The following is a 25,396-nucleotide window of genomic DNA, read 5'->3' as shown; positions in this document are numbered from 1 at the left end:
AACACTTTGTTTTGCTTGGATTTGGGAGATTCAAACTCGTACTGTAATCATGTTGAAATAGTCTCGCTCTAAATATGGTCATGCCAATAAATCAAAGCAGAAACTCTTTATCCAGATGACAAAAAGCATTGCTGTGCCTCTAAAATGTATGTTTGCTCAGGAGAGAGAGATTCTGAATGTACAGCATGCTTAGAGGAGCGTGCTTGTCACGTGCTGAGATGTGCAAGTTTTGGGGTTTAAACTGAAGCTCCACAGTGAGTTCAGTGTTTGTTTGTAAGGAGACGAGGGCGAGGGGAACAAGCTCATTTTTCTGATTTCGGGAATCCTTACACTCCCCCTTCAGCAACTTAAAACCAACTATGAACATCTGCTAAGGGGGGAGGGGTCAAGCAGCACCTTTTTTCATTTAGCTCTGCTCTGATGGTCCAAGCTATTCAAATATGCTTCATTTTCCTTAAATAATGTTATTTTTATCCTGCCCCCAGAAGGGGGAACTGGGTAATGTTTTTGGTATGTTTGTCTGTTTGTTAACAACATTGCTGCAAAACTACCAGTCTGATTCATACCAAATTTGCACAAAAGATGGCCAGGGGGAGTGTAAGGATTCCCGAAATCAGAAAAATGAGCTTGTTCCCCTCGCCCTCGTCTCCTTATGAATAAACACTGAACTCACTGTGAAGCTTAAGTTTAAACCCCAAAACTTGCACATCTCAGCACGTGACAAGCACGCTCCTCTAAGCATGCCGTACATTCAGAATCTCTCTCTCTTGAGCAAACATACATTTTAGAGGCACAGCAATGCTTTTTGTCATCTGGATAAAGAGTTTCTGCTTTGATTTATTGGCATGACCATATTTAGAGCGAGACTATTACGACATAATGCTAATTTTACCTTATGCTCTGGCCACTTGAATTTAAGAGAAAAAATTATAAATGAGATAACTCATCGAAGAAAGCTCTTTTGGTGTATGAGGTTTAAAGAGACTGACAGGTCTAAAGGATACAAATGTGACTTCACTGGGTAGAGCCTAAAACATTTGTTCTATTTGTATGAGACCTCCTCTCTGCGGTGAAATGGGGTCATCACACAAATTAAAAGCAAATATGCTGAAATGAAGTTGAAAACTACTGCAGCAGTTTTAATAGTTTTTAGACAGGATTTAAAGAGTCTGAAACAAGATGTTTCTCACTACTCAAAACTAAAACATGTAAATAACGCCAAAAACTTTGAGTCAAACTAATTTATTATTTCTCCTCCTTGGGCTCTAGCTGTTTAAAACATAAATACAGCTGATTGGCTGACAAGCAGCTAACAGGTGTACCTAAAAAAGTTGCAGGTGAGCATCTATAGTCCCACTTTCCCTCTGTTCTTGTCACATTGTTTGCTTATGTTTGCTCAGTCCTGTTCCTACTGTAATCTTGTGCCTTGAATTATTTCTGTCCCTTGTTTTCCTGGACTTTATCGATTTTGGCTTTGAGCATTAATAGTTTGCTTTTTGTTTATGAATTCTGCCTCCTGCACTTTGAAACCCTTACAAACTACAGTCCACACTGGCATCATGCATGCATGCATTAACGTTAACTCCATTAGTTTCTAGTTCTAGACTAGACTCAATTAAGCTCCCCATTGGAAAAAGGTTTTAGTCTAAGAGCGCTTAATCCTACTTTCCTAATATATTTTTATGCCTTTGAAGCCCCTTGAACTCCCATATGCCATATAGAGCTATACAAATAAAACTCAACTGATTCATTTAACACACAACAAAAAGACATGTCCTCATATATGAGCTACAAGGCGACTCAAATGATCAATTACCAACATACAGATTAATCTTAGCTTGTTGTGAAACACAGAACTACATCATACAATGTCAATAATTTATTTTCAGTTTCAGCCACAATGAAATAACACAACAGAGACACAAACATTGATGCTTTGGTTCACTCTGGTTACCTACCTAATGAGAAAAGTACAGTAGTGAATTTGCAAGCTGTACATACATGCATTGATATTATAATCTGAAAATACTCTATACAGTATATCCAACACCATAGAGCCATGAGGCATTCACAAACAGAGAGGAGCTAATGTCCCTCTGGTCCTTTGTCTTAAAAATCAAAAGCAGAAAAGTTCCAAAGAAGATGAAACAGTTCTGAAATCCTAAAAATCACCATACAACAACAGAAGAAGAAGAAACAATCCAAGTTACAGTACTCATTGATGAATTACAACCTCATGATTCTTTAAGTCTACAATCAACAGTTTTAAGTGCTTATACTGGAAGTGTAACAGGTAAGCAGCAGCAAGGTAAAGTAGGGTCTTTTTATGCTGTACAATAGTGGAGTACAACAGCCTCAGCTCCATCAAACCTCAGTCAGTTTACATAGTTGTGTTTATGTGTGTTACCTCGCGCTCCGATAGGTGGAGGGAGGATATGTTTATTTGTCTGTTAGCAATATAACCCAAAAGGTTTTGAACAAAAATGGATGAAACTTTGTGGAAATATTCCTTGGGGGCTCAAGAACATATGATTTCATTTTCAAGGTCAAAGGTCAAAGGTTTTCAGGTATTTGTACTTTACTTAAGTTTTTTTTCTGACTACATTTTAATTTTACTCCCTACATTTTTACACAAATATCTGTACTTTCTACTTCTTACATTTTCAAAACAAGCTCGTTACTTTAGGTTTAACGCGTCTGAGAAAGGTTTGCCTTTCCAGTCAGTGCGCCGTCAAACATCAAACGATCTGAGCCTAAACTGAGGAATAATAACACAAGAGACAATCATACTCATCCTCCATCACCGGGGCTTATGGCATACAAGGAGATTACAGAGGCAAAACCGTATAATTAATGTATCATTTATAGCGCTACAATCAGGGGTTACAGTGGGCCGGACCGAGGGCTGATGTCTGTAAGTTGTGCTCGCAGTACTTCAGCATTTAGCTGGCGCTACTGAAGAGGAGCAAGCATAAAGGGAGTAATGTGTGGCACGTAATTTTAATTGCAACGTTTCGAAATGCTCAACAAATATCAGCACAAAAAGTGCATGCAGTTTGTCACACAGTGTGTCTGCTAGCTAAAGGAACAGCTGCTGTATTTCCAGGGAGAGCAAAGAATGAGCGATAACTTCACTCAGATGGAGAAAGATGTAAGAAAGAGGAAGGAGAGGAAGAAGAGAGCAGCAGCAGGTCAGCCGATCACAGCCTGTACACCAAGATAATTTACTGGATTTCAAAATAGAAAGTTGTGATTCTTCTCCCCATGTGGAGCCACTACAACTGATCTTAGGGTTTCCTCAACCTTCTGAATCCCACTGTAACCCCTGAGCATCCTCATTTTTGTGTTTAGGTGTGGAGGCACAGTCACCCTCTACTATGTAGGACACAGAAAACAGACCTACATAACAGGTTCATGATGAGCGCATTCATTAGAATTAAAATTTAGATTGGAATAACATTTGTATTCTCATGTACTACTTTATATTATTACAATAATATATAATGAGGTTCAGTTAGTGTCACAGAAAAATAGTTGGTAGAAACATCCTGCAAAGTGCTACTTTTATTTTCTTTGAGTATGTTTCAGAGCCTGTACTTTTTTACTTTTACTTGAGTAAAGACGTTGAACTTCAACTTTTACCAGAGTAGTTTTTAATGCAAGTACTTGTACTTCTATTTAAGTACAGAATGTCTGTACTTTTGCCACCTCTGCATATCTCAGAGATTTTTTCATCTATCAAGATGAAATTTGGTACTCAAGTATAAACATTTACTGTTAATAATTCATTCTTTTTCTATTTTGAATTAAAATACTCACGATAATGCAAAGTGAACTACAAATCCTACACAAAAATCACATACACATATGCAATTTATATCTCGGGAAATGTTTGTTTTTCCTTTTCTTCATTTGATTTTTGAGAAGATGCTATTAGGGTATATAAACTGAGTCAAATATATCCCGACTATATACGGCATCATCTGTTTACATGGATCCCATTTTTAAAATAAAAATATAAAATCAAATTTTACAATTTTTAAAAGCCAAGAACATCATTTCTAGTCTTTGAGATCTAGTAATTTATGATAGCGTATAACAAATTTTGGGTGATATCTATTGCAGCGTGTTATTGGCACATATAAAATTTATGCTGGGGGAGGTATGTGCTCTACTGAGCGCCATTCTAGTTAATAACTGTGCCAACTCCTGTGGGCACCTTTAAGTGGATGCTGCTGCAAAGACACAATGGATGGCAGTGTAGTCAAACATAGCAATAAAATCAAAGTTTGCCTTCATAGAGATGTTATAGTCACAGCACAATATTAAAAATGTATGAGCTGCATCATATTATACTGGCCATAAATAATTCATTAAATATTTATATATAGCTTTTTATTACCTAATACCTAAACAAGGAAACTTTTAAAATAAAGTGATATTCCAGACAATGTTTGTTTTCAGACTAAAATTTGACTCACACGAGGCTTCAGGGCATTTGTTGGATATCTGAAGATGGGTTTCCACTGTCACCACATAAAATATAGCTAGGTAATAATTAAAATAGGAATCAAATATCTTACAAAGGAATACAAAAAATAAAGAGGAAACTTGTCTTTAATTTTAGTTTTACACATTTGGATAGTTAAAAAAAAAGGAAGTTCTGATGGAAAAGTTCACAATAAAGTACTTTTTTCCACCTTTGCTCATTATAAACATGGATTTCCTGCTCTGTGTGGTGGCCAGCAGGTTTGCTCTTGTTTATTACAATATACCTTTATATTACTGTCTCATCCTTTGCTGACGCATATTTTACTGTTGTATTTATATCTCGGGAAATGTAACCAATGAGGCAGTAATTAAAGTAATTAAGTGTTTATGGCTGTATACAAAGTTCTCAGTGCACGTGATCAAAAGCACTCCTGAAATTGCACGAAAGGTTAAAAAGCTAACTTGATCCTCTTATGTTAAGACTTTTTTTAGACTGAGCAGCAGAAAAAAAGTAAAGTTTAAAACAAAGACTAGGTAACATATATCACCCACATGATCATATGTTTAAGTGAATACATTTGTAAATGTACAGACTTCCCTAAAACATTGGACTGAGGGTGGATGGAGTAGACTGAGGCATGTTTTATTACTGTTTAAGTGTTGCTTGATTTAGTGGAATATCCCTTTATACATCCTTCCTCCCACTCCACAGTACAGTTCAGGCCTCCTCATCAGTGGCACTGGGGGAGCGCTCCTGAAAAAAGGAAATAGAGATTTGTTTTATTTGACTGGCTAAGACTTCGAGTCAAGTAAGTGTTGTACGTAGCTTTAAAAAAAAAACAATGAACATGAAAAAAAGCCCAATATTGCGGTGTTTAGACTTTATTTTGGCTGTCATTGTTCCCTGGCCTCTGACTTTTCAACAAGTTTCCTGAGATAGAATAGAATAGAATAGAATAGAATGCCTTTATTGTCATTATACAGGATGTTCAATGAGATTGGAGATATCCTGCAAACTAAAAAAAAAACAAAAAAACCTCCTGCATATTTGTGCCTCTTCAAGCTGCACCAAGCAAATAACAAGCAAACCTATAAAAACACAACACACACACACACACACACACACACACAGACTTACCTCTTCCTGCTCATCCTCAGAGTCATCATCACTGACGACCGGCTTGGCTCTGGTGCGTCCCGTTCGCCTGCTGCGTCCCTTCCCTCGATCTCCACCTTTATCCTTCCTGCTCAGACGGATTTTCACTTTCACTGAGCGGGCTGGAAAAAAAAACATGTGGAAAGAACGTGTTGGAGTTATCATAAAAATTTTTACATATTACATACATATTTTAAAAATGTTTTCCATGAGCAGAAAAGAATTGGAGATTAAAGGCAAAACTAACTGAATCAGTTAGGATACAATCAAATACAACTGAAGAGTTTCTACCCTCTGCACACGGGCATGCTCACATTCAGATTCTGATCCTTCTTCCTGTTCTTCCTCTTCTTCTTCACTCTCCTCTCCCTCACTTTCCTCCTCTTTTTCAATCTTCTGCCTCAAGCTGGTGAACACTGACTGCAGCACAATGGAGTCTTCGTATATCTGCTCAGAAAAACACAAAGCAGGTTCTGATTATTGTCATGTAGCTGCAGGAGGAAGCGTTCAGCCTCGACGCATCATGCACGTGTCAATCATTTATCCTAAAAATGAGCAGCAACTGGCCAATCAGCAACTAGAAATCAAATGTCTGATATATTGCTCTGTATGGTCAATTTTCCATGGAGGTCTTGTACACCATAATACAGCCACAGAACATTTGTTTCTGTCAGCTTTAATAAGACTTGACTTTCAATTGTAATGCACCATTCATCAAAAGTAACCAAAATACATAAACATAAACAACATATATTCTTATTTAGATTTTTGTTATATGTAAGAAAAAAAAATCAAATAAGAGATACAATAGAAACAAAAAAGGCAGTTGTATGTCTATACAGCATGTCTGTCTCACCAGCGACCCCTCCAGGTTGAAGGTCTGTGCATTCTGGAAGAGCAGCATGACGTCTCTCTCCAGGTCACCCAGACTGCGGTAGCGATGACTTCGAATCCTCTCCTACAGTGAAGATAGAGCGTAAAGATTTCTTGGTATACAAGTGAGAGAATAACACACCAAGCATGTCTGTTAGCCTTTAAATGTGTCAGTAAATGTTGCTGTTTATTTTATTTAAATGTGCTCTGCTGCAGAAGTGAAAACATTATTCCTAATGGAAAACCATCATTTGATCTTACCTTGATCTTTCTGAAGTCTACCGGCTTGCGGATCAGTTCGTAGTACTCAGGCAGCTCTTTTCGAGATGGCAGCTGAATGAACACCTCGCTCAGCTGTCGCCCACTGGTGCTGAAGGTTGTGACATCATTATCGTGAGACATATTACATTTAATATCCGAATGTGCAGAATACTGGTCCATCTTATCATATTTCTTCAAACTAATTTACTATTGGCTATTTATAGTGTCACTCTGTGACTTCAATAAACAGTTTCTTGATTACGTCTAGGGATGGCACGATACCACTTTTTTATGTCTGATACCGATACCGATATTTTACATTTGGATATCGGCCGATATCGATATAAATCCGATATTTAAAATTGATCCAGGCATTTAAAAACATTAAAAAACTTTTTTTTTTTTAAATAAGTCAACAGTCTCTCACACAACAAAATCAAAGTCTTTTAGTTGTCCCACATACAAGACTAAGGACCAGGGCGGGCAGAGCTTTTTAGGCAGTGGCACCGAAGCTCTGGAACTGTTTACCACACCAGCACCATTTAGCTGACTCTGTGGCATCATTTAAAAAATAGTTGAAAACTTTTCTGTTTAACCAGGCTTTCTGGTTTCTGACTTTATTTTTATTCTTTTTCTTTTAATATGGTAATGTTATTATGTTTTTAACATAGTGTTTTCTGGGGGTGGGGGGGTGATATTTTGTTTTAATTATTGTACAGCGCTTTTCTGTCTGTGAAAAATGCTATATAAATAAACTTTACTTACAACAATGACTATCACCTGAATCCTGTTGCTTCTGTGTGAGAAGGTGATGCTTATGGCATGTTGCAAATTTCAGTAGGGCTGCAACTATCGATTATTTTAGCAATTGTGTATTCTATTTATATTGATTACCCAAGTAACTGGATAAGAAATACTTTTTTCATACTAACAGTTCATCTGCATATTTTAACTTCCATACTGCAGTTTTTCCCTGTGTGAAACAAACAGGGTGGATGGAGCAGCTACAAAGTTCTCGTTTCTTCACTTACTGATCAGGTGGTTGATGAAGGACCTCCAGCTGTTTCCCAGTAAAGGTTTAATGGAGGTTACAGGGACGAAAAGGCTTCTTTTGGACACTAGAAAAACATTTCCTTCTGCTCCATCTGAGCGCGCCGGCTCCGCCTCTTTCCGTTTGTGCAGACAGACTGCACATAAATCAGCTGACTGCTGCTGTTGCGTCATCAGTGTTCACGTGAAAAACTAGGGGCTGCGTGAGCGCAATCTTGTAATGCTTTATATTTACAAGCATTCTCCTAAATACGTTTCTACTGCAGGTCTATATTTGGTTACAAATCAGGGATTAAAGTATCAAAAATATTTTGACGGGGAAGGGGTTCTTCCGGTACCGGACGGTCACTAGTGCTAATAGCTGCGCTCGCTAGCAGTATGTCCGGGAGCTGAAGTAGAGAAAAAAAATAACAGCTGATTCTCAGCACAGCGAGCACAACACACAAACAAGGCAGAGAGCGGTGGAGGCGGAAAAACATGTCAGCGATGATCGCTCAGTGTCAAAGGGAATCCGCAGCGACCGGAGGATCTGAGGGGGTTGTTTTCTAACTCCTGATCCCCCACTCCATTCCAGTAGGTGGTGGTAATGCAGCTCTAAGCTGGTTTGGTCAATCGCAAACCCACAAGAAGAAGAAGACGACTGAGCCCTGTAATGCAGCTAATGTGAGTGAAACGTTATTTAATGTATCGGATTACATTTTTTAATTTCTTTCCGATATCCGATCCAGTAATTTAGGCCAGTATCGGACCGATACTGAATATCGGATCGGCGCATCCCTAATTACGTCATTGGCTCAACTGCTAGTTTTCAGGCAATATTGAGTAAAACATTAAGTTAATAATTGCAGTCATTATTAGAGTCAGAAAGGAGGACGATCCAGGGTATATTCATTGATTAATGACTTAGCCAACAAGCATGGATGTCCACAGTCAGATCCATCCCTCGCTCATCTAGTCCAGTTTCAAAACACTAAAATGAAAATGCTCAGCTAGAAGATTCATAGTCTTTTCTACCCAAGATGGGGACATCACAGTGACTTCAGTCTGTGGTTTTTTTTCCCCCTTCCTCATTTCACCTGGGTCCTGCATTACGAAACAAGTTCACCAGACTCAGCATATTTTTCAATTATCTGCCTTCATTACCCTTCATTTCATTTACCCTGGTTTTCATAACAATTAGAGAAAATCAAGCTTTTAGATATTTTTGCTCTCTGCCTGCTGCCAAATAAGTTTAATAAGCTGAGATCTAAATAATAAGTAATATAAAAAGCCAGTATTAATCTATTCATTTTACTGCTAGATGCATTTGTGATTAGGGCTGGGCGATATGGACCAAAAGTAATATCTCGATATTTTTTAGCTGAATGGCGCTATACAATATATATATTTCATATTTTTTCTTCCCAAAAGGTATAAACAAAAAGGCACTTCTGAGTCAAAGCTACATGTCCCAAATGTCACACAGGAACTTTTATTAATGTTCAGCTGTAGATGTACAATCACAAATGGCTCAAAAATAAACTATTGGCATATTTAAATAATAATGCTCCACAAATAAATGAATGCTTTTTTTCTCCATAACAAAAGACTCACAGATGTGCTATTAAAATGTAAAAGAAAAGATACAGATAGCAATAGCAAAAGGCTCACTTATTCTTTAAAAAGCCAGTCTGGTGAAGTCTACTTCACTGGAAAGTGCTTCCTCCTGTGTGTACTCCTGTACATCTAGTACTCTGTGCAAATAACAAAACATGTAAACAGACTGAACAAAACTCCATCCTTCAGTCACCAGGATTCTCGTCAGCTCAGTAAATATGTAGACATATGCGCTGACGTATCACAGCAATGGGTACGGTACAAACCAACTTCTGTTATGGAGTTGAGGTATGGCGGCGCAATCTTGGCTGCAGCCGGGTACTCTTGGGGGTCCGGCCGATGCCAAAGTGTACAAACGGACGCAGTACAAAGGCTGTATGTACACAAACCACGGTGACAGTGGAAGATTTCAGGTTTACAAAACTCTTCAAAAGTCGTCGACGTCACCGGAAAAAGTCGCTAAATTTGTCGCTAGTCGCTTTTTGGAAAAAAGGTCACCAGCGGGGTCTGAAAAGCGGCTAAATCCAGCGACAAAGTCGCTAAACGATATTGTCTCATCTTATATCTTCTTAAAAACTCGATATATCGCCCAGCCCTATTTGTGATGATTAAATCATCTAATTACAAATTTTCTGCAGTGTCACTCTGTCTTATTTTTCAGCACCAGTGTTGTATTTCACTGTTATATTTTTTATATTCTTTATAGATCTTTATCACCCATTCCTCTGGTAATGACTCTGATTGGAGCAGGTGGTCTGAGTTACACGTGAACCACCTTTTTTGTGAGTGTGCACAGAGCAGAAAGCCAGCTAACACAAATAAAGCATGACTGTGTTCAACATGCTTTCTAAATTCTGATGTAGCTGGAAGTTGAAACTAAGCTACAGAAATGAGGATGTCATTCAAGAAGTAGAGATCTAGTAATACTGTAATAATGTATCGACTGACATCTATGCCTGTGTTTGACACATGCTACCCTCCCTCCCTCTGAATTGTTGCTAAATTTCTCTGAATCAGAAAGAGGCCATAATGAATGTTTTATCTGTTTCTGCAAAAATAATCTAGTTTATAATGTATTAATGTAGTGCTGTATATGGCTAAAAAAAATGCTTTATTATTTGCCACAACCACAATTTTTGCTACCTGTCTTTGTATTTGATAACAGCATCCACAATTTTCTTCATCTTCTTTGTGAGGGCGGGTGGATTCGGTGAGAGTTTCTCAACAGGTGGTCGTCCCCTCTTCCTCTGCCTCTTCCCGTCATCATCTTTATCACCTCGTCCGCGTCCCCCTATGGAAGACGAGGGACCAGGGAGATCCAGGTCACGGTCCCGCTTCCTCTTGCGGGTCGTCTTTTTGTGCCGTACCTCTTCCTCCATCTCCTCCAATGTCCCTTCCTCTATCGCCTGCACAGGGAATCATACAGAGTGAGAGATTAGAATATACATGTTTACATCACCAACAAATAATCAGCCTTTTCCTCCAGGAAGCCAATCATTTGAAATCAAAATTTCTTGCAATCTTTGACTCAGTCTCGCCCAAAACAACCTTGAGCCACTGCTTTTCAGTCAGTGAATCGCTGTAGTCCACCTCCTTCCGCTGTCGAGAACCTCGTCCAAACATTTTCTCCTCCTCCTCCTCACAGGTTAGACGCTCAACCTCAGCATCGTCCTTCATGATCCACGTGGGCAGCTCGTCCTCCTCCATCAGCCGTGGTTTTCGTCGTGGGTTACGAGCCTCCTCGCGACGTCGGTCCAGGTCCATACGCTACAGAAGCAAGAAGCAGCAAAAAGATGCGATTTTTGTCATAAATGAAAATTATCTTCAACAAACAGACACTCACCATGAACAGTTCAAACTCCTCTTCACTCCTAGCAATCATCTGGTTGACCGTCTCATCATCTGGCACCTCATCCTCCTCCTGAATACAGCAGACAGACATTGGCAGGCACAGCAGAAGAAAGCAGACTTTTAAAATTGTGTGTTGGTGGTGCACGTACACACATTCATGTGTAGGCACACTTCTTGACCCCAGACCTCGTCTTGCTCCTCGTGCTCCAGGATGGCTTGCAGGAAGGCCCTGCGTTCATGGCTGGAAGACTTCTGGTCAAACATGCCGGCCTGAATGACTTTCTGGTCCACATTGAGTTTGTATTTAGCTGCTGCCAAGATTTTCTCTTCAACACTGTTAACTGTACAGAGACGCAGCACTCGCACCTCGTTCTGCTGACCGATACGGTGGGCTCTGTCCTGTGCCTGCAAGTCCTGGGTAGGACAGCAAGATGAAGAAAGAACCTTAAACCTTTCTGCTTCAATTGTCGGTAAGTTGTGAATACTATAATACCACCATAACGTAAAGAAACCTAAAATGTTTCCGCCAATTTTCTGAGGACAAACGCTGTGCTCTGCATAATCTTTATCCTGTAAGTGCTAAAAAAATAAAAATAAAAGCAACTCAAAGTGTCGTTTTTTAAATTAAAATTAATGTGCTTCACACCTGATGTGGGTTCCAGTCAGAGTCAAAAATAACCACAGTGTCAGCAGACTGCAGATTGAGGCCAAGGCCTCCAGCCCTTGTGCTCAGGAGAAATATAAAGTACTCTGACTCTGGGTCATTGAATGTCTTCAGTAACATTCCTCTATCTTCAGCCTTTGTTGTGCCTGAGAGGTCGGAAGGTGGGAAATGAGAGGTGAAAAAAATAATTCAAAAACGGAGATAAAGCAAACTAGACCAAAGGGAAAGAAATATAAAGTGGCACAGAGGGGAAAACAAGAACAGAGCCACACAAATAAGTGTCTCACCATCCAGACGCAGATACTTGAAGTTACGGTACGCAAAGTAGTCCTCCATGATGGTCATGAGTGAGGTCATCTGACAAAAGAGCAGCACTTTGTGGTTTGTAGCTCTCAGTTTTGGCAGGATTCGATCCAGCACCTCAAACTTTCCGGATGCCCGATACAGGTCAGGACTGAGGGCGGGACAGGAGGATATTTTTACAAAAACCGCAGTTTGTGTGTGTGATCAGGAAGCAGAGGAAGCAGAACTTACCCCTGGACTATCCCACCAGAGAATCCTAAATGTTCAGAGAAGGACTCCTACAAACACAATGAAAATTTATTTTGGGATAAAATCACATATGCGCAAACATTTCAGTATCACTTCAGCTTTGATGATTGTTAGCTTACTGATATGAAACAGAAGTTACCTTGTGAGAAATAGTTGCTATTATCCTCACAAATTATATTTATTACTCTGTGTCTGACAAACAGACACAAAACAAACTGTAACAAAACAAACAGAAACAAACTGTACACAAAGCATTTCTGTGTCAGTGTTACCTCTATTTGCTGAAACATATAAGGGTGATTGCAGATCTTCCTCAGCTGCATGATGGTGTTCATCAGTGTCTTTGTGCCCCCTTTACCCTATTAATCATAAGATAAAATGTTTTTTTATTATTAATAACTGAAAAAGAACATTTTGGGGTGTGGGGCGTGGACTTTTGAAGTAGGGCCTTGAAGATATGAAGTATGACAGGAGGCAGAGCTGGAGGTGGCAGAGTTGAAGATGTTAAGATTTTCACTGGGAGTGACCAGAATGGACAGGATTAGAAATGAGTACATTAGAGGGAAAGCTCAGTTTGAGCAATTCGGACACAAAGTAAGAGAGGAAAGGATGAGTAGGTTTGGACATGAGCAGAGGAGTGATAGCGGACATATCAGACAAAGGATGTTAAATATGGAGCTACCAGGCAGGAAGAAAAGCGAAAGACCACAGAGAAGATTCACTGATGTAGTGAAAGAGGACCTGCAGAGGGTTGGTGTGACCATAGACGATAGTAGGAATAAGGTGAGACGGAGGCAGATGATCCGCTGACCCCTAAAGGAAGCAGCTGAAAGAAGAAGTACTTCAAATTATATATCCCTTTACCTTCTTGTCTTTCTCTGATCCATCAGTGAGCAGGACCCCCTTGGCCTGCATGTGCCTGTACAGGACTCTCTGAAGAGAAGACATGTCACACTTGATCACATACTCCACCTGATGGACAGAAAGAAAAAATGTTTCCATTAGAAAGTGGGCCGGCATGCATGATACCATTGCAGTGAATGTGAAGCAATTAAACAAACTACAGCTGTCAATAATTTTATTTTCTACAAATGTCAATATGATCTTCTCACAAAAGGACACAAGAGTAAATGGGAGCTGTCCAAATAGGAGGTCATGGTGTTAGTGTGTGTGAAACATGCCTTCTCTGGAAGCTGTGCTTCCACTTCCTTCTTCAATCTCCGTAACAGGAAGGGGCGTAGCACTTTATGGAGACGACGAATAATCAGGATTGTCTCCTCTTCATTAAGGTCCACCTGGAGGGGAAGAAAGAGAATTTTCAAACTCTTATTTGGCAAGACATACCCTCCCTGTAACTTTAAAAACTCTTCCTGAATTCGTGCACACCTTCTCTCCAGTCATAGCAAAAGGGGCGTTAAACCACTGCTCGAAGGTGCTGCAGCACTTGAAGATGGTGGGCAAGAGGAAATTGAGCAACGCCCACAGCTCAGGAAGTTTGTTCTGCAGTGGCGTCCCTGTCAGTAGTACTCGCCGTGGAGCAAGGTAGTGGGTGTTCAAGACTTGGGTCAGTTTACAGTGGTGGTTCTTCATACGGTGGCCTTCATCTACAATCATGTACTTCCAACGGATCTGCAGGAGAAGAAGAGCGCATATGGATGAAACCACAGTACCAATAACCAGTGTCACTGCTTCCGTCCATCCAAACCAATCAGTAACAGAAAGGGCTTAAAAGGACGATTTCTGTTCCACTTTGTCCTCATGACTCAAGCTGGCCCAGTCCCAGGCTAGAACCCAGAATCACCACATGGGAAAGTCATGCCTGAACTGTAATACCCACCTGTACATATGCCAGGAACCTTATATGACTACATGAGTGCATAGCAGCATGATGGTCACAGAGGACAGTGGGAGACGTGGTTTACAGGTCATGTCAGTGTGTTGCAGGACCTAGGAGAGAGAGCACTGAGATGCAGGGGGAGGTCAGATTGGCCGGACTCAAATCCTTTTAGAATTTTTCTTTTTCTTTTTTTTTTTTTGGGGGGGGGGGGGGGGGACAAAACCTCAAGCAAAATTAAATTATGATAAATGAGATATAAAAAGCAGCAAAATGTTTTTAATATGTAAAAGGAAAGGAAATACCCTGTGACTGCCTCAGTGTGTTTGCTCATTTCACTGAGTCTGTGTTTCACTGTGCAATCAAACTCACCTTGGCCAGTACTTGTTTGTCCTTAATGATGTACTCATAAGTGGTGAGCAAAACATTAAACTTGCCACTACGCAGTTGTGGGACAAAAGCTCTTCTAGCAGCAGGAGACCCCTAAAAGACAAAAAACCCCAAAAACTTTATACACACAGTACTAGTCAAAAGTTTGGACACACTTACCCGTTCATATGAAAAAGCTTACTTTGTAAGACACTTTCACGACTGATGGTGCCCATTTGTCAAACTCATACACCCAGTTAGAAAGAGTCCTGTCAATGAGAGAGAGGTTGCTAGTTAAATATTTTGTTAAAAAGATGTTTTTCATTATTTTGTGCTGCGCAGGATTAAAATACTGTTATAGTTAATGAGGGTTATCTCACGAGAGAGGTACAATGATGAGGTAGGGTCCATTGAGCCGTTTGTGCTCCATGAGGTATGTGATGAGGGCGATCGTCTGGATGGTTTTCCCGAGGCCCATCTCATCGGCCAGGATCCCATTCAGGTTGTTGTTGTAAAGAGAAACCAGCCACTCCAAACCTTTAATCTGAAAGAAGAAAAAAATGGTTACTTTCTGGTTTACTTATTGCTGCTTTGGATGAGATCTGCTTCTTGTTGTCCCACTTCAATGTAAAGTCATATTGCTCAACAATCAGCTGAAAGGAACATTCAACAGAAAATAATTAAAAAAAACAAGAAAATATTAACTTCTTTTGGGCAATAAAGAAATACTTATCTTATCTTAACATTTTATCAAAAAATAAATACATAAAATATATAAAATGCCTGATCATTAATGGCAATGATTCCCAATCACTGGTACAAGCATCCGAGGGGGTATTCCTATAGCAGTCTTTGGGTACACGGTGGACAGATCGGCTCAATAACAATAAAGAATCTGAACAAATTTGAGGAGAAGAGCTAATAGAAAAGCTAGAATTAAATTAAATAAATTGAATAAATTAAATTAATTAAATAAATAGTTGAAATAGTCAAAAATATATATATAAAGAATAAAATAGATAAGCAAATATTCAAAAGTGAAAAAATAATTAGAATAGTTATAAATATTGCTAACAGTCATAGATAGTATAAAAGATGGATTATACTATAAGTAGTGATTTTTTTTTTAATGATTCCCTGGCTGCAAAAAGACGTCCGGTTATACAGAAAGGCTTCTTTCAGATGTTCCATTACTGCTACAGAGGACTGATCCACATATTTGATTTGGCACAGTTTTTCACACCAGACGCTGCACCTGACACTTTGTATCTACACCGAGTCTCGAACCAGAGATCTTTCACATGTGACATGTGACCTCAGTAAATATTTTCCTGATAATTTTATGGGCTCAATCGCTAATTTCAGGTCATGTTAAATAAAACATGGAGCTCATTTTGTAAATTATGGTCATTTTTAGCGTTTATTTGCATTATTACCAGTCAGGGTCAACACCCTGACCAGAATTAATCAATTTGTCCCTGACGTCCTTGGACAGCTCTTTGGTCTTGCCCATGGTGGTGGACAGGTATGCATATACATGTCATGGTCCTGGGTCGTTTGCCCAGTGTTTTGTATTTAGCTTTATTTTCCCTGAGTTTTGTTATTTCCCAGTTTGTTTTGATGCTCTTGTTCCCTTTGTCCCTGTCTCCCCTGCATCCACGGTCTTGTCTGTTTTGTCATTTTGTCTTGACCCTGACCTCCTGTGGTTTCATACTGAGTTTTATTCCCAGTGTTGTGACTAGTCTGTGTCTCTGTCCCGTGTCTGTGTGCCAGTCCCCCGTATCTAGTCTGCGTGTACCTTGGTTAGTCGCTTCCTGTTTTATTTTGACAGTCTTGTGTTCCCTGTGCTTTGTGTTTAGTTTTGCTTCCCCTGTTATTAGTTTCATTTGCTTCACCTGTTGTGCCCTGCTGTTTCCTCTTGCCCTGATTACCTGCTGTGTATTTAAACTCTCAGTTTTCTTCTGTTCTTTGTCGTGTCCTTGTCTATGTTCCAGCTGTGTGCGTCTCTGTTCCTTGGTCCCCCTAGTTTTAGTTCTGGCTTTCAGACCAGCCCAGTTTATTTGTTTATATGGTCCTCATTTTCAATAAAGTCCTTTAAGTTCAGTTTTGCACCTTTTTTGAGTCCTGCTTTTGGGGTCTGCCTTTCCGGCCTGCCACAGCAACCATGACAATACATATACACAGTTGAGATCATGAGTATCTGTGATTGATTGATTGATTGGCTGTGTGCCCATGTGGCACACAGATTACAATCTGTGGGAGCCAGAATTCTGGCTGGGTTGTTGTGGATCAAATACTTTCAGTATAATTTCACTCGGTGACCTGCAAATCAATTTATAACTTTTACGTCATGTATTTTTTCTGGATTTTTTGTTCTCTCTTTCTATTAAAATAAAACTACCATAAAAATTAGAGACTTCATTTCTTTGTAAGTGAGCAAGCTTACAAATTCAGCAGGGGATCAAATCATTATTTCCCCCCACTGTATTTCAGATTGAAAAGGCTGGAAACCACTGACTTAATGCAACCTTCAAATGAATTAGACTTTTATTGTCTTTATGTGTTGAATTAACATGACACGAATCTGAACTGCACTTCAAAAAGAACCAGAAGTAGAAGCAGTACTGATGAAGAGCAAACAACGTCCAATCCAGGCATGTAGTTTAAAATGTAAAATGTCTGAACTGAAGGATTTGTCACTGCTTCGTGTATTTTGCTTATGCGTGTTTACCTGATACTGTTTAAGCTGTCCATTTATCAACAAGCTGGACTGTTTCTCCACCTTCTCTGTGACAGCGTGAGCCACAGAGTAGTATGACTGGAGTCCTCGAGCAAATGCTGCACCGCTGTACTCATCATCCACGTCCTGTTTAGCGTTCCTGTAAAATGACACCGAAAAAAATTATATTCAGTCATGGCATTAATGATATTTGGTGGAATTCACTGTGTTTGAATGGCACATAAGTTGAACTGAAAAGTATTTTACATGAACTCACTCAATGATGTGCCGGACGTCCACCTCTGACACATCTTCACTGTCAGGGTCTGTAATCTTCATCTTTTCTTCTACTGGAGCTGCTGAAGGCTGAGGCTCCTCTTCTTCCTCCTGTCAGACAGCATGTGAGTGAAAAGTTGTTTTTCACCCCCCACTGGAAGAGCGAATAAGCATTGGCTTCAAACGAATCTCACAAAAAAAAAAACCAACCTCCTCCTCTTCCTCCTCCTCACTGTCTTCACTGTCCGAGCGCGGAGCCACCTCATATCTGGACAGACATGCATTTACTTTGAAAAAAAGCTGTGCCTTAATGTTGTCCTTCAACTTTAAAAGCAGCCCTGTCAGACAAAACTGCTGTATGACAAATAATGAGGACAAGGCATTGCTGTTCTTATTTTCAATGAGTGGATCAGAAATGTATAGTTTGAGGCAGAAAGACTACACCTAATCACTTCTCCAAAAGATTGATACTTAATACAATTGTCTGTATGTCTTTTTCTAATCCAGACTCACCCAGGGTTCATCTCCAGCCAAGTCTCCAGCTGTCCAGCTTTGGGAGCATCCACCCCTGTCAGGATGTTCCCACTGTCCACGTGGATGACCTTCACAGGCAGGTCACTCATCTGACTCGTCTCATCCAGAGGCTGCAGAAGCAGAGAGGGACGTTTAAGACTGAACTATGCAGAGGTGCAGTTTTACAACACTGGCGCTGCTGCTATTCAATCAAATGAACAACTAGCATCAATCAAATTTTTGCTGCCATTAAATCTGGCTGTTTCTCATGTTGTTGGCAGTCCAACAGTGAGTGATATTTTGCCTGTTTCTGAATAGCGAAAAGCTTTTGTTTGGTCACCTGTTGCAGGTTACCATGTCATGTGATGTCAATGCTGTTTGTGCCTGATGATGTTTGAAAGAACGTTTCTATGGATACCCAAGAAAGCAACAGTACACACATTCAGGTAATTTTTGTTTGAACATTTTTAACACATTTATACATTTCACAGTATATCTTTTATAGAACATCTGTGAACCGGCCATGCCTCAGACTACCTATCGATACAGTAGTCTTTATCTCTACGGTCTACACCTGCATCTGCTCACCTCTCCATCAGGCCCCAAAGCAGGAGTCTGACCCTCCGCATTCTCCACCTGTATCATAAGCACAAGTTAACTAATCAGTCTCAGATCTTAAATACAGCTTAGCACCAAAATCATAATCATAAAACAACAATCACTGGTACTCAGACTTTCCAATAGTTTCTTTGTAGAGACGGATGACATTATCTCTCCTGATTTGCGTACCTTCTTCTTTTTCTTCTTCTTCTTTTTCTTCTCCTTGAGGGCCTGTGCAGCTTTGTGGGCTCGGACCAGCTCTGTGAGGTTTGCAACATACTCATCAGTCTGCTGCAGCAAGTAAGCCAAACGCTTATCCTTCTTCTGGTCAATGAGTTTACGGTAGCCCTCCTCATCTTCAGCCTGGGTAAACAAACAGATATACAGGGTGTTTAGGAGGGGTTTGTGTACCGCTATGTTTGTGGCATTAAGTGATATTATGTTTTTTTTTCTTTTTACCATAAGCCTCCTCATCCTCTCTTTCTCAATACGCTCATTCTCCTTCTTCTGCTCCCGCTCGGTGTTGGCGTGGTAGGTCGCCACAGCTTTGGTCAGTTTCTGGATTTTGCCTGTGATTGAACGGTGGTACTCCTTGAAGTCTTTGGCATGCTGGAGGATGCTGTTGAGGTACTCCTTGGATTAGATTAGGTGAAGGATAGAAAATAAATAAAAGATCATCAGTCAAAAGCACAACTTTAAATAACATCCCAGTTAACCTCAAAGTTTGGGCTCAACCTGATGTTTTTGTCTACGTTTGCGCTCTTGCTCAATCTTCTGCTGTTTCTCCAGTTTCTCTGTGATGCGGGCCTCTCGGAGGGACTGACGCTTGCTGCGCTTGTAGGCCTTGGCATCAAGCGCGGTCTCTAGAGCTGTGTCACGCCGCATACACACCACCACCTCCTGACGCAGCTGTAGAGATGCACACGAAAAATGTAAACTCCCCAACAGAACCACCCACACTGAAAACACTCGTGCAAGCTATAATGGTCTCTGCTCCACAGTAACCGGAAAGGTATTTCAAGGTGAGGATGTGACTGTGGTGCATACCTGTCTCTGGAAGTTAAGCAGTCGCAGGGCTTTGAGCTCTATAGTAGCTTTGGTACGTAAATCACCAGCCAGAGAACCCGGTAGATTCTCCAGTTCAGCAATGCGGTGGGTTATACGAGCTTGTAACCTGAAGGAGCAGACAGTCCTGAGCTAGTTTTCATGTGCTCATTTCACCAAAACTTTCCCAGAAAAAAAAATTCTGTCAAAGTTTGTTTGTGCAGTTGCTGATGGTGAGAATTATGGAACATCAAAGGCCCCGAATGGCAACAATAAGTTTAAAAAGGAGGACTTTCTAGTCTTGACAAAACCACAACTAACCACCACAGCACACAACCTACCACTCAAGGAGAAATGCCTTCAGCCTGGGTCCAAATAAGCACTAGAAAACCAAATTTCCCTTCAGAGAGAAGCTTCAAAAGAGCACTGCATCTGAACCAGGACGAAAAATCAGTTTGGGACCGTGTGAAGGCGATGGAGGTAGTGGGGTGCTGATGACTGATTCAAAAGAGCTGTCAATAATACTATCAAAGAACTGATGACATACCAGATGATACAGAGGCTACTTTTTGTGGGCATGAATACTCATGTGCTTTGAAATTTTAGCTTGAACTTTGTTGTGACTTGTGCACACAAGTTTGAAAGCCACTGCTCTGAGGTCTGTGATTCCTGCTATTTGTTTGTCTGTTGGTTAGAAAGAATACATTAAAAACACCCGAGCCAAATTTTGGGGAACTTGGCGGAGAGATACAGCAAAGGGGAAAAGGAAGAAATTAAGAAAGAAAAATATACAAGAGAACGCTTTTTAGCTTTATTCTTAAACAGAAAAAATAATATGACAGGGGATACTGATATACCTGTACTCCCTCTCCTGCAGTATCTCCACGGGGTCGAGACCACAGGGTTTCTGAATGGGGGTAATGCGGTTCTGCTTGGCATGGTAAGGCATCATGGGAGTAGGCTGTGCGGGCTGGCCAGGGGATTGGGTCTGTGGGGGCATCACTGGGGATGCAGCTGGAGGAACTGAAGGGGGAGCAGGAGATGGCCGGCCAGTGGGCTGAGGGGGGATGAGTTTTTGAGGAGCATTGGAAGGGGCTGCTGCATTCACCATGGGGCCTGCAGGAAAGTGAAGGTTGGTAAAGAAGAAAAAAATCAAGATAACAGCACTGTAGTCCAGAGCAAATGATGACTATCTAAAGTACAAGAAAATTATGAATTATCGCTGCAATAACAGACCTGAAATAACACTGTAAGATAATATGGTTCTAATTTTCTATCAGCACTCCTTCATCCTTTTTTTTCACTAATATCCAAACAAGGTTTCAACAAATGGGCAGCATGGTGGCATGGTGGTTAGCACTGCTGCTTCACAGCTACACTGACATCTAGAAGGTCTGAGTTTGATTCCACCTTGGCCCAGGCCTCTCTGTGTGGAGTTTGCATGTTCTCCCTGTGTCTGCGTGGGTTTCCTCCCACAGTCCAAAGACATGCAGTTACTGGGGTTAGGTTAATTGGACACTCTAAATTGCCCATAGGTGTGAATGTGAGTATAGATGGTTGTCTGTGTCTCTGTGTTGGCCCTGCGACAGGCTGGTGACCTGTACAGGGTGTACCCTGCTTCTTGCCCTATGTCAGCTGGGATAGGTTCCATCCCCCCCGCGACCCTGAACAGGATAAGCTGAAGAGAATGGCTGGATGGATGGTTTCAAAGAATATGCTCCTAATTAAAGCACAGTCAGTTTTCACAAAGGCTTATACCAGCACTATGCACCTTCAGGCCACGACTTGGGAGGTCCATTGGGGTTTTGACCCTGCATCCCAGTTGGGGTCCCTGATGGGCCTGGGGGAGGCATGTTGGGACCCATCATTCCTAAGAAACCAAAGAATGCAGATTATATGAAGTATATTCATAACAAGAATTTGTTAAAATTTAAGAAACATATTGTGGGAGATTTATGCAGAAGACTGAAAGTAAAGGTATGAATTTGTCTTCTAGCCATTAACTACCCCTCAGGGAAGATGCACTTACCTGATATTCCAGACACTCCTCGTATTTACTTACCGTGAGTTCGGCTGTAGCCTGAGGCCATTGGCCCAGGCCCTGGTCCTGCTGGACCACCTCCTGGCCCTCCTCCAGCTCCAGGAGCCAGACTCGGCATGGGCTGTTGCATCCCTGGCATCGGCCTCTTTCCTTGGACAGCCATTTGAAGGTGGTCTGGCAGGGGCTGTCCCCGGGCTAGCATTTTATAAGCCATGATCTGGGCTCTAAGTTGGTGAAGCTGGTTCTGGTTAAACGGAGTTGGGCCACCAGGGCCTCCAGCTCCTGTGGGGCCGCTAGTATCAAGGCCAGAACCAAGGCTAGGGACACTGGGACCAAGACTGGGTCCAGGGCTTGGGCCTGGTCCAGAACTGCCTGGAGGGACGGGTCGGTTATTAGGACCCAAAATGTGCTGATCTCCACTGGAACCATCTAAAGGTGTAGAGGCAGAGCCAGGACCACCAGAGGAAGAGGATGAAGATGATGAGGGCATAAGAGGCCCAGAGGGGGGACCATTTGAAGGGACAGGGCTGGAGTGGTCAGAGCCACCTAATGGAGAGTGGTAGCCTAGAAGACACAGACAGAAAGGCAGACAGGTAGATAACATCACTCAACAGGAAAATTTCATAATATTCTCATGGCCTCTCAAGCCAAGCGCAAAGACCTCATTTTACCTGCCAAGAAATATTCTCACACATAACCCCCACAGAACCAATTAGTAATTTTCATATTTTGTGGGGTTTTTTTGTTTTTGTTTTTTGTTTTTATCAAGAACATAACATGCTATTTAGCAAGCTTTAGATACCATCTTTGACACTGGCAGGTAACTGTTTCACCTTTTCCTTTTCTTTCTTTTTTTTTGACAAGCTAAACAACTGCATACATATACTTTTATACCCACTCTGAAGCGTGGTATCAATCTTCTCATTTAACTCTTGAAATAAACATTAGTAAGTGTATTTCAAAAACTCCAAACCCCATCCCCGTACCAAGACCTGCTGCAGAGCCAAACAAACAATAAATTATTGTCTAACTCTGATCAAATCCTGCATTATTATTTATTTATTTCTGGAAGGTTGTTAACTGTGATTCACTGCGTTAAGCCTGTCTATATCCCGTCCTTAAAGTATGGCGAGGGCAAGCTACAAAGCTGCAGCCCAGCTGTTAACACTGTCTGTGTCTGAGCTAGACTGAGCTACGACAATTGAATATTATTCAGTATTCTGATAATAATGAAAGAGTTTTAACGGTTCATGTCACAGCTCGTGACAACAGAGACACTCCCCTGTGAGCCAGGCAGGCCACATAGTCACACCACTGCTTTGTCATGTCTTTCACAATGCTGGAATTAAGAAAATTGCTTAATAATGGTTTAGGTAGCATGCCTACCTTGTGAGTGTTGGTCTAGAGGACTGGGTGGGGGGCCCATACCACTGTGCCCGCCCTGTCTCACTGACAGTCCCTTCATCTGACTTAAACGGCTCTCCTCACTTAAGGTTTTCTCGTGTAAGCCCTCCATGGGCTGTGGAAGAAATCAAAGAATGCTGAAGTTAAAACAATGTTATCAGCTTTGAATAAAAGCCATTATGCAGAAGTTCTTTGGGAATTTAACTGAGTGAAAAGCAAATGTTAAAGGCAGAGCCTAAAATAAGTAGAAGGGTAGTTTGAAAAATAAAGTACAGTAAGAGTAACATGTTAGATGTTTTGTGCCAAATATGGAAGAAGAGTACTGATTTGGTTCACAGATGGTAATTTGTAGATTTGTTTTTCAAGAGTTTTTAACTTCTCAGTGTATAATAATGTTTAGAAAAAGCATCAAAAGATTTCCTAGACTGAAATAAATGATATAACCCAAATCACTGGAACAAATCGATGGTTTTCTTATGTGACATATTTTAGATACACACCCCTTTAAGTTTTGCTAGTGATTAATAATTTAGCTAGTGAATAAATAACATAATATGTGTGTCCATTAACAATATTTATAAAATATTTATAAAATATCTTAAAATGTAAAAAAAGAAAGAAAACAGCAAATTAAAATGAAGATGGAGGCTGACAGATGAAGATGTTTTAATGTTTTGCTATACATGTGATCTACATCACGTTCTCATGCAAGTGAATGTTATGTTTAAATCCTTTCTGCGCATGAGTCACAGCAAATTTGTAGCAGTGAGGTTGCTGACACACTGCTGTTTCCTAAAGGACTGGAAATATCAGCAGCAGTAGAGTGTCTCACTGGGACTGCTGCTCAAATGTCCTTACTTTGTGCAGAGGGTGCATGTTGTCCGGGCCATATCCAGAGGGCCCTGGCTGGGAGTGTCCAGAGGAGGGAGGACCAGGGCTGGGGCCCATCATGCTGTGAGAGGAGCCTGGGGAGGGTCCGGGGCTGGGGCCAAGCATAGCCCCAGGAGAAGGACCCGGACCAGGGGAGGGACCCGGGCGAGGGGTGCCTCCCATGGGGGGATCAGGTGTTGACATGATAGCCCAGGATCTCCTGCTCCTAGATGAGCAGGAGGGACCTGAGGGGAAGAAAGCAAGAAGAGAAATGACAAATTTCAGTAAGAGAGCAATGCAATATGCACCAGTTACTCATCTAAGTAAGAATTAATAAGGTTTTGGATTTGACAATTAAAAATCATGGCAATAAAGTCTGGATATGACTTCAGCTGTATTTTTCATAAATGATGAGGGTGCACAATCTTTTCGGGATAGGGGTGAATTTTGTCCAGCCTATCAGATGCAGACTCTCTGCTCTCCTGCTGCGCTGCACCAAATCACCCGTTGCGCGCATATGCAATTACAGCTGCCGGGTCTACCACTGAACTTGAACTGAACACGGGGAAATACAGTAAATTATGCACAAGAGCCCGTGCTGCTGAGAATCTTCTCACTCTGACATGAAAGGGTGCCTCGTTAAATATAAAAAAGGGAATGGCGGACTGTGCTTGTGCGACAGACCTACCCGCATCAACAGAACTGCGAGTCCTGGATGGATTTCTGCGCTCCCGAGCTGATATTTGCGGGTGATGAAAGAAGATGCAGCAGTTGTCGCAATTAGCCTACTCACCCTCTTTGTAATCTGCCTTCAAGCGTTGATTTGTTTCACCGACGTGGCTCGAGCGCCCCCCCTCCACAGCTCCTATGACCGAATGTCTAGTCACGGCCGCACAGCAGTGCGCATGCGTGCGCAGAGACAGCAAACCTGTATTCAGCGTGCATCAAACCTGAAAATGCAGAATAATCATGAAATATTAAATGTCAAGAAAACCTCTGGCTAAATTAAATAATGTCAATCATTAAATTACAATTTATTAATGAATACAACCTTTAAAAGAAATGTAGACTACACAACCAAGCCACACGATTTTCTGCTTTTGTACAGCGCGAAATTTGTCTTTAAATTCTTAATGTGTTATTTAATGTGCAGTTTTTGCACTTTTCATTCATTGTCGCATATTCCTCTATTTTTGACCCGTTTTGTTTTATTAATATTGTTATCTGTAAAG

General features: G+C 41.0%; 1 protein-coding gene across 4 annotated transcripts; it reads right to left on the bottom strand.

Moving 5' to 3' along the window:
• Positions 1-1,864: 1,864 nt before the first annotated feature.
• On the bottom strand, positions 1,865-24,368 carry smarca4b (SWI/SNF related BAF chromatin remodeling complex subunit ATPase 4b). Of its 4 annotated transcripts, none has more exons than XM_030721131.1 (33): positions 24,153-24,368; positions 23,277-23,409; positions 21,912-22,454; positions 21,621-21,719; positions 20,707-20,965; positions 19,853-19,979; positions 19,541-19,714; positions 19,265-19,438; positions 18,995-19,168; positions 18,794-18,841; positions 18,206-18,336; positions 17,903-17,960; positions 17,694-17,803; positions 17,429-17,576; positions 15,078-15,241; positions 14,900-14,966; positions 14,701-14,811; positions 13,881-14,123; positions 13,676-13,789; positions 13,359-13,466; positions 12,767-12,853; positions 12,477-12,523; positions 12,230-12,396; positions 11,925-12,088; positions 11,432-11,692; positions 11,271-11,348; positions 10,976-11,194; positions 10,571-10,833; positions 6,782-6,890; positions 6,504-6,605; positions 5,962-6,094; positions 5,630-5,769; positions 5,210-5,245 (listed from the first exon to the last, which is right to left on the bottom strand). In XM_030721131.1, the coding sequence occupies exons 1-33, from the start codon at positions 24,366-24,368 to the stop codon at positions 5,210-5,212; spliced, it is 5,007 nt and encodes a 1,668-aa protein (XP_030576991.1). The 4 variants fall into 4 exon arrangements, with proteins under 4 accessions (XP_030577159.1, XP_030577233.1, XP_030576991.1 ...); XM_030721211.1 differs by having other exon boundaries at positions 11,465-11,692; XM_030721299.1 differs by lacking the exons at positions 18,794-18,841; positions 18,995-19,168; positions 19,265-19,438; ... (5 more) ...; positions 23,277-23,409; positions 24,153-24,368 and adding an exon at positions 18,546-18,594 and having other exon boundaries at positions 1,865-5,245.
• Positions 24,369-25,396: the final 1,028 nt, after the last annotated feature.

Source organism: Archocentrus centrarchus, chromosome 1 (assembly GCF_007364275.1).
Source record: "Archocentrus centrarchus isolate MPI-CPG fArcCen1 chromosome 1, fArcCen1, whole genome shotgun sequence".
In the NCBI taxonomy this organism is placed as follows: Eukaryota; Metazoa; Chordata; class Actinopteri; order Cichliformes; family Cichlidae; genus Archocentrus; species Archocentrus centrarchus.
The sequence above is the reverse complement of the archived record's forward strand: the minus strand, read 5'-3'. Positions and strand labels throughout refer to the sequence as shown.

Bases quoted from the DNA above. Each gene is read 5' to 3' on its own strand.
- smarca4b (XM_030721131.1), bottom strand. From the start codon at position 24,368: ATGTCAACACCTGATCCCCCCATGGGAGGCACCCCTCGCCCGGGTCCC. The intron at 19,715-19,852 runs GTATGCACCACA...GCATCTCTACAG, and splicing joins TGCTTAACTTCCAGAGACAG to CTGCGTCAGGAGGTGGTGGT. The intron at 12,524-12,766 runs GTAACACTGACA...TTGTGTTTGTAG, and splicing joins ATATGTTTCAGCAAATAGAG to GAGTCCTTCTCTGAACATTT.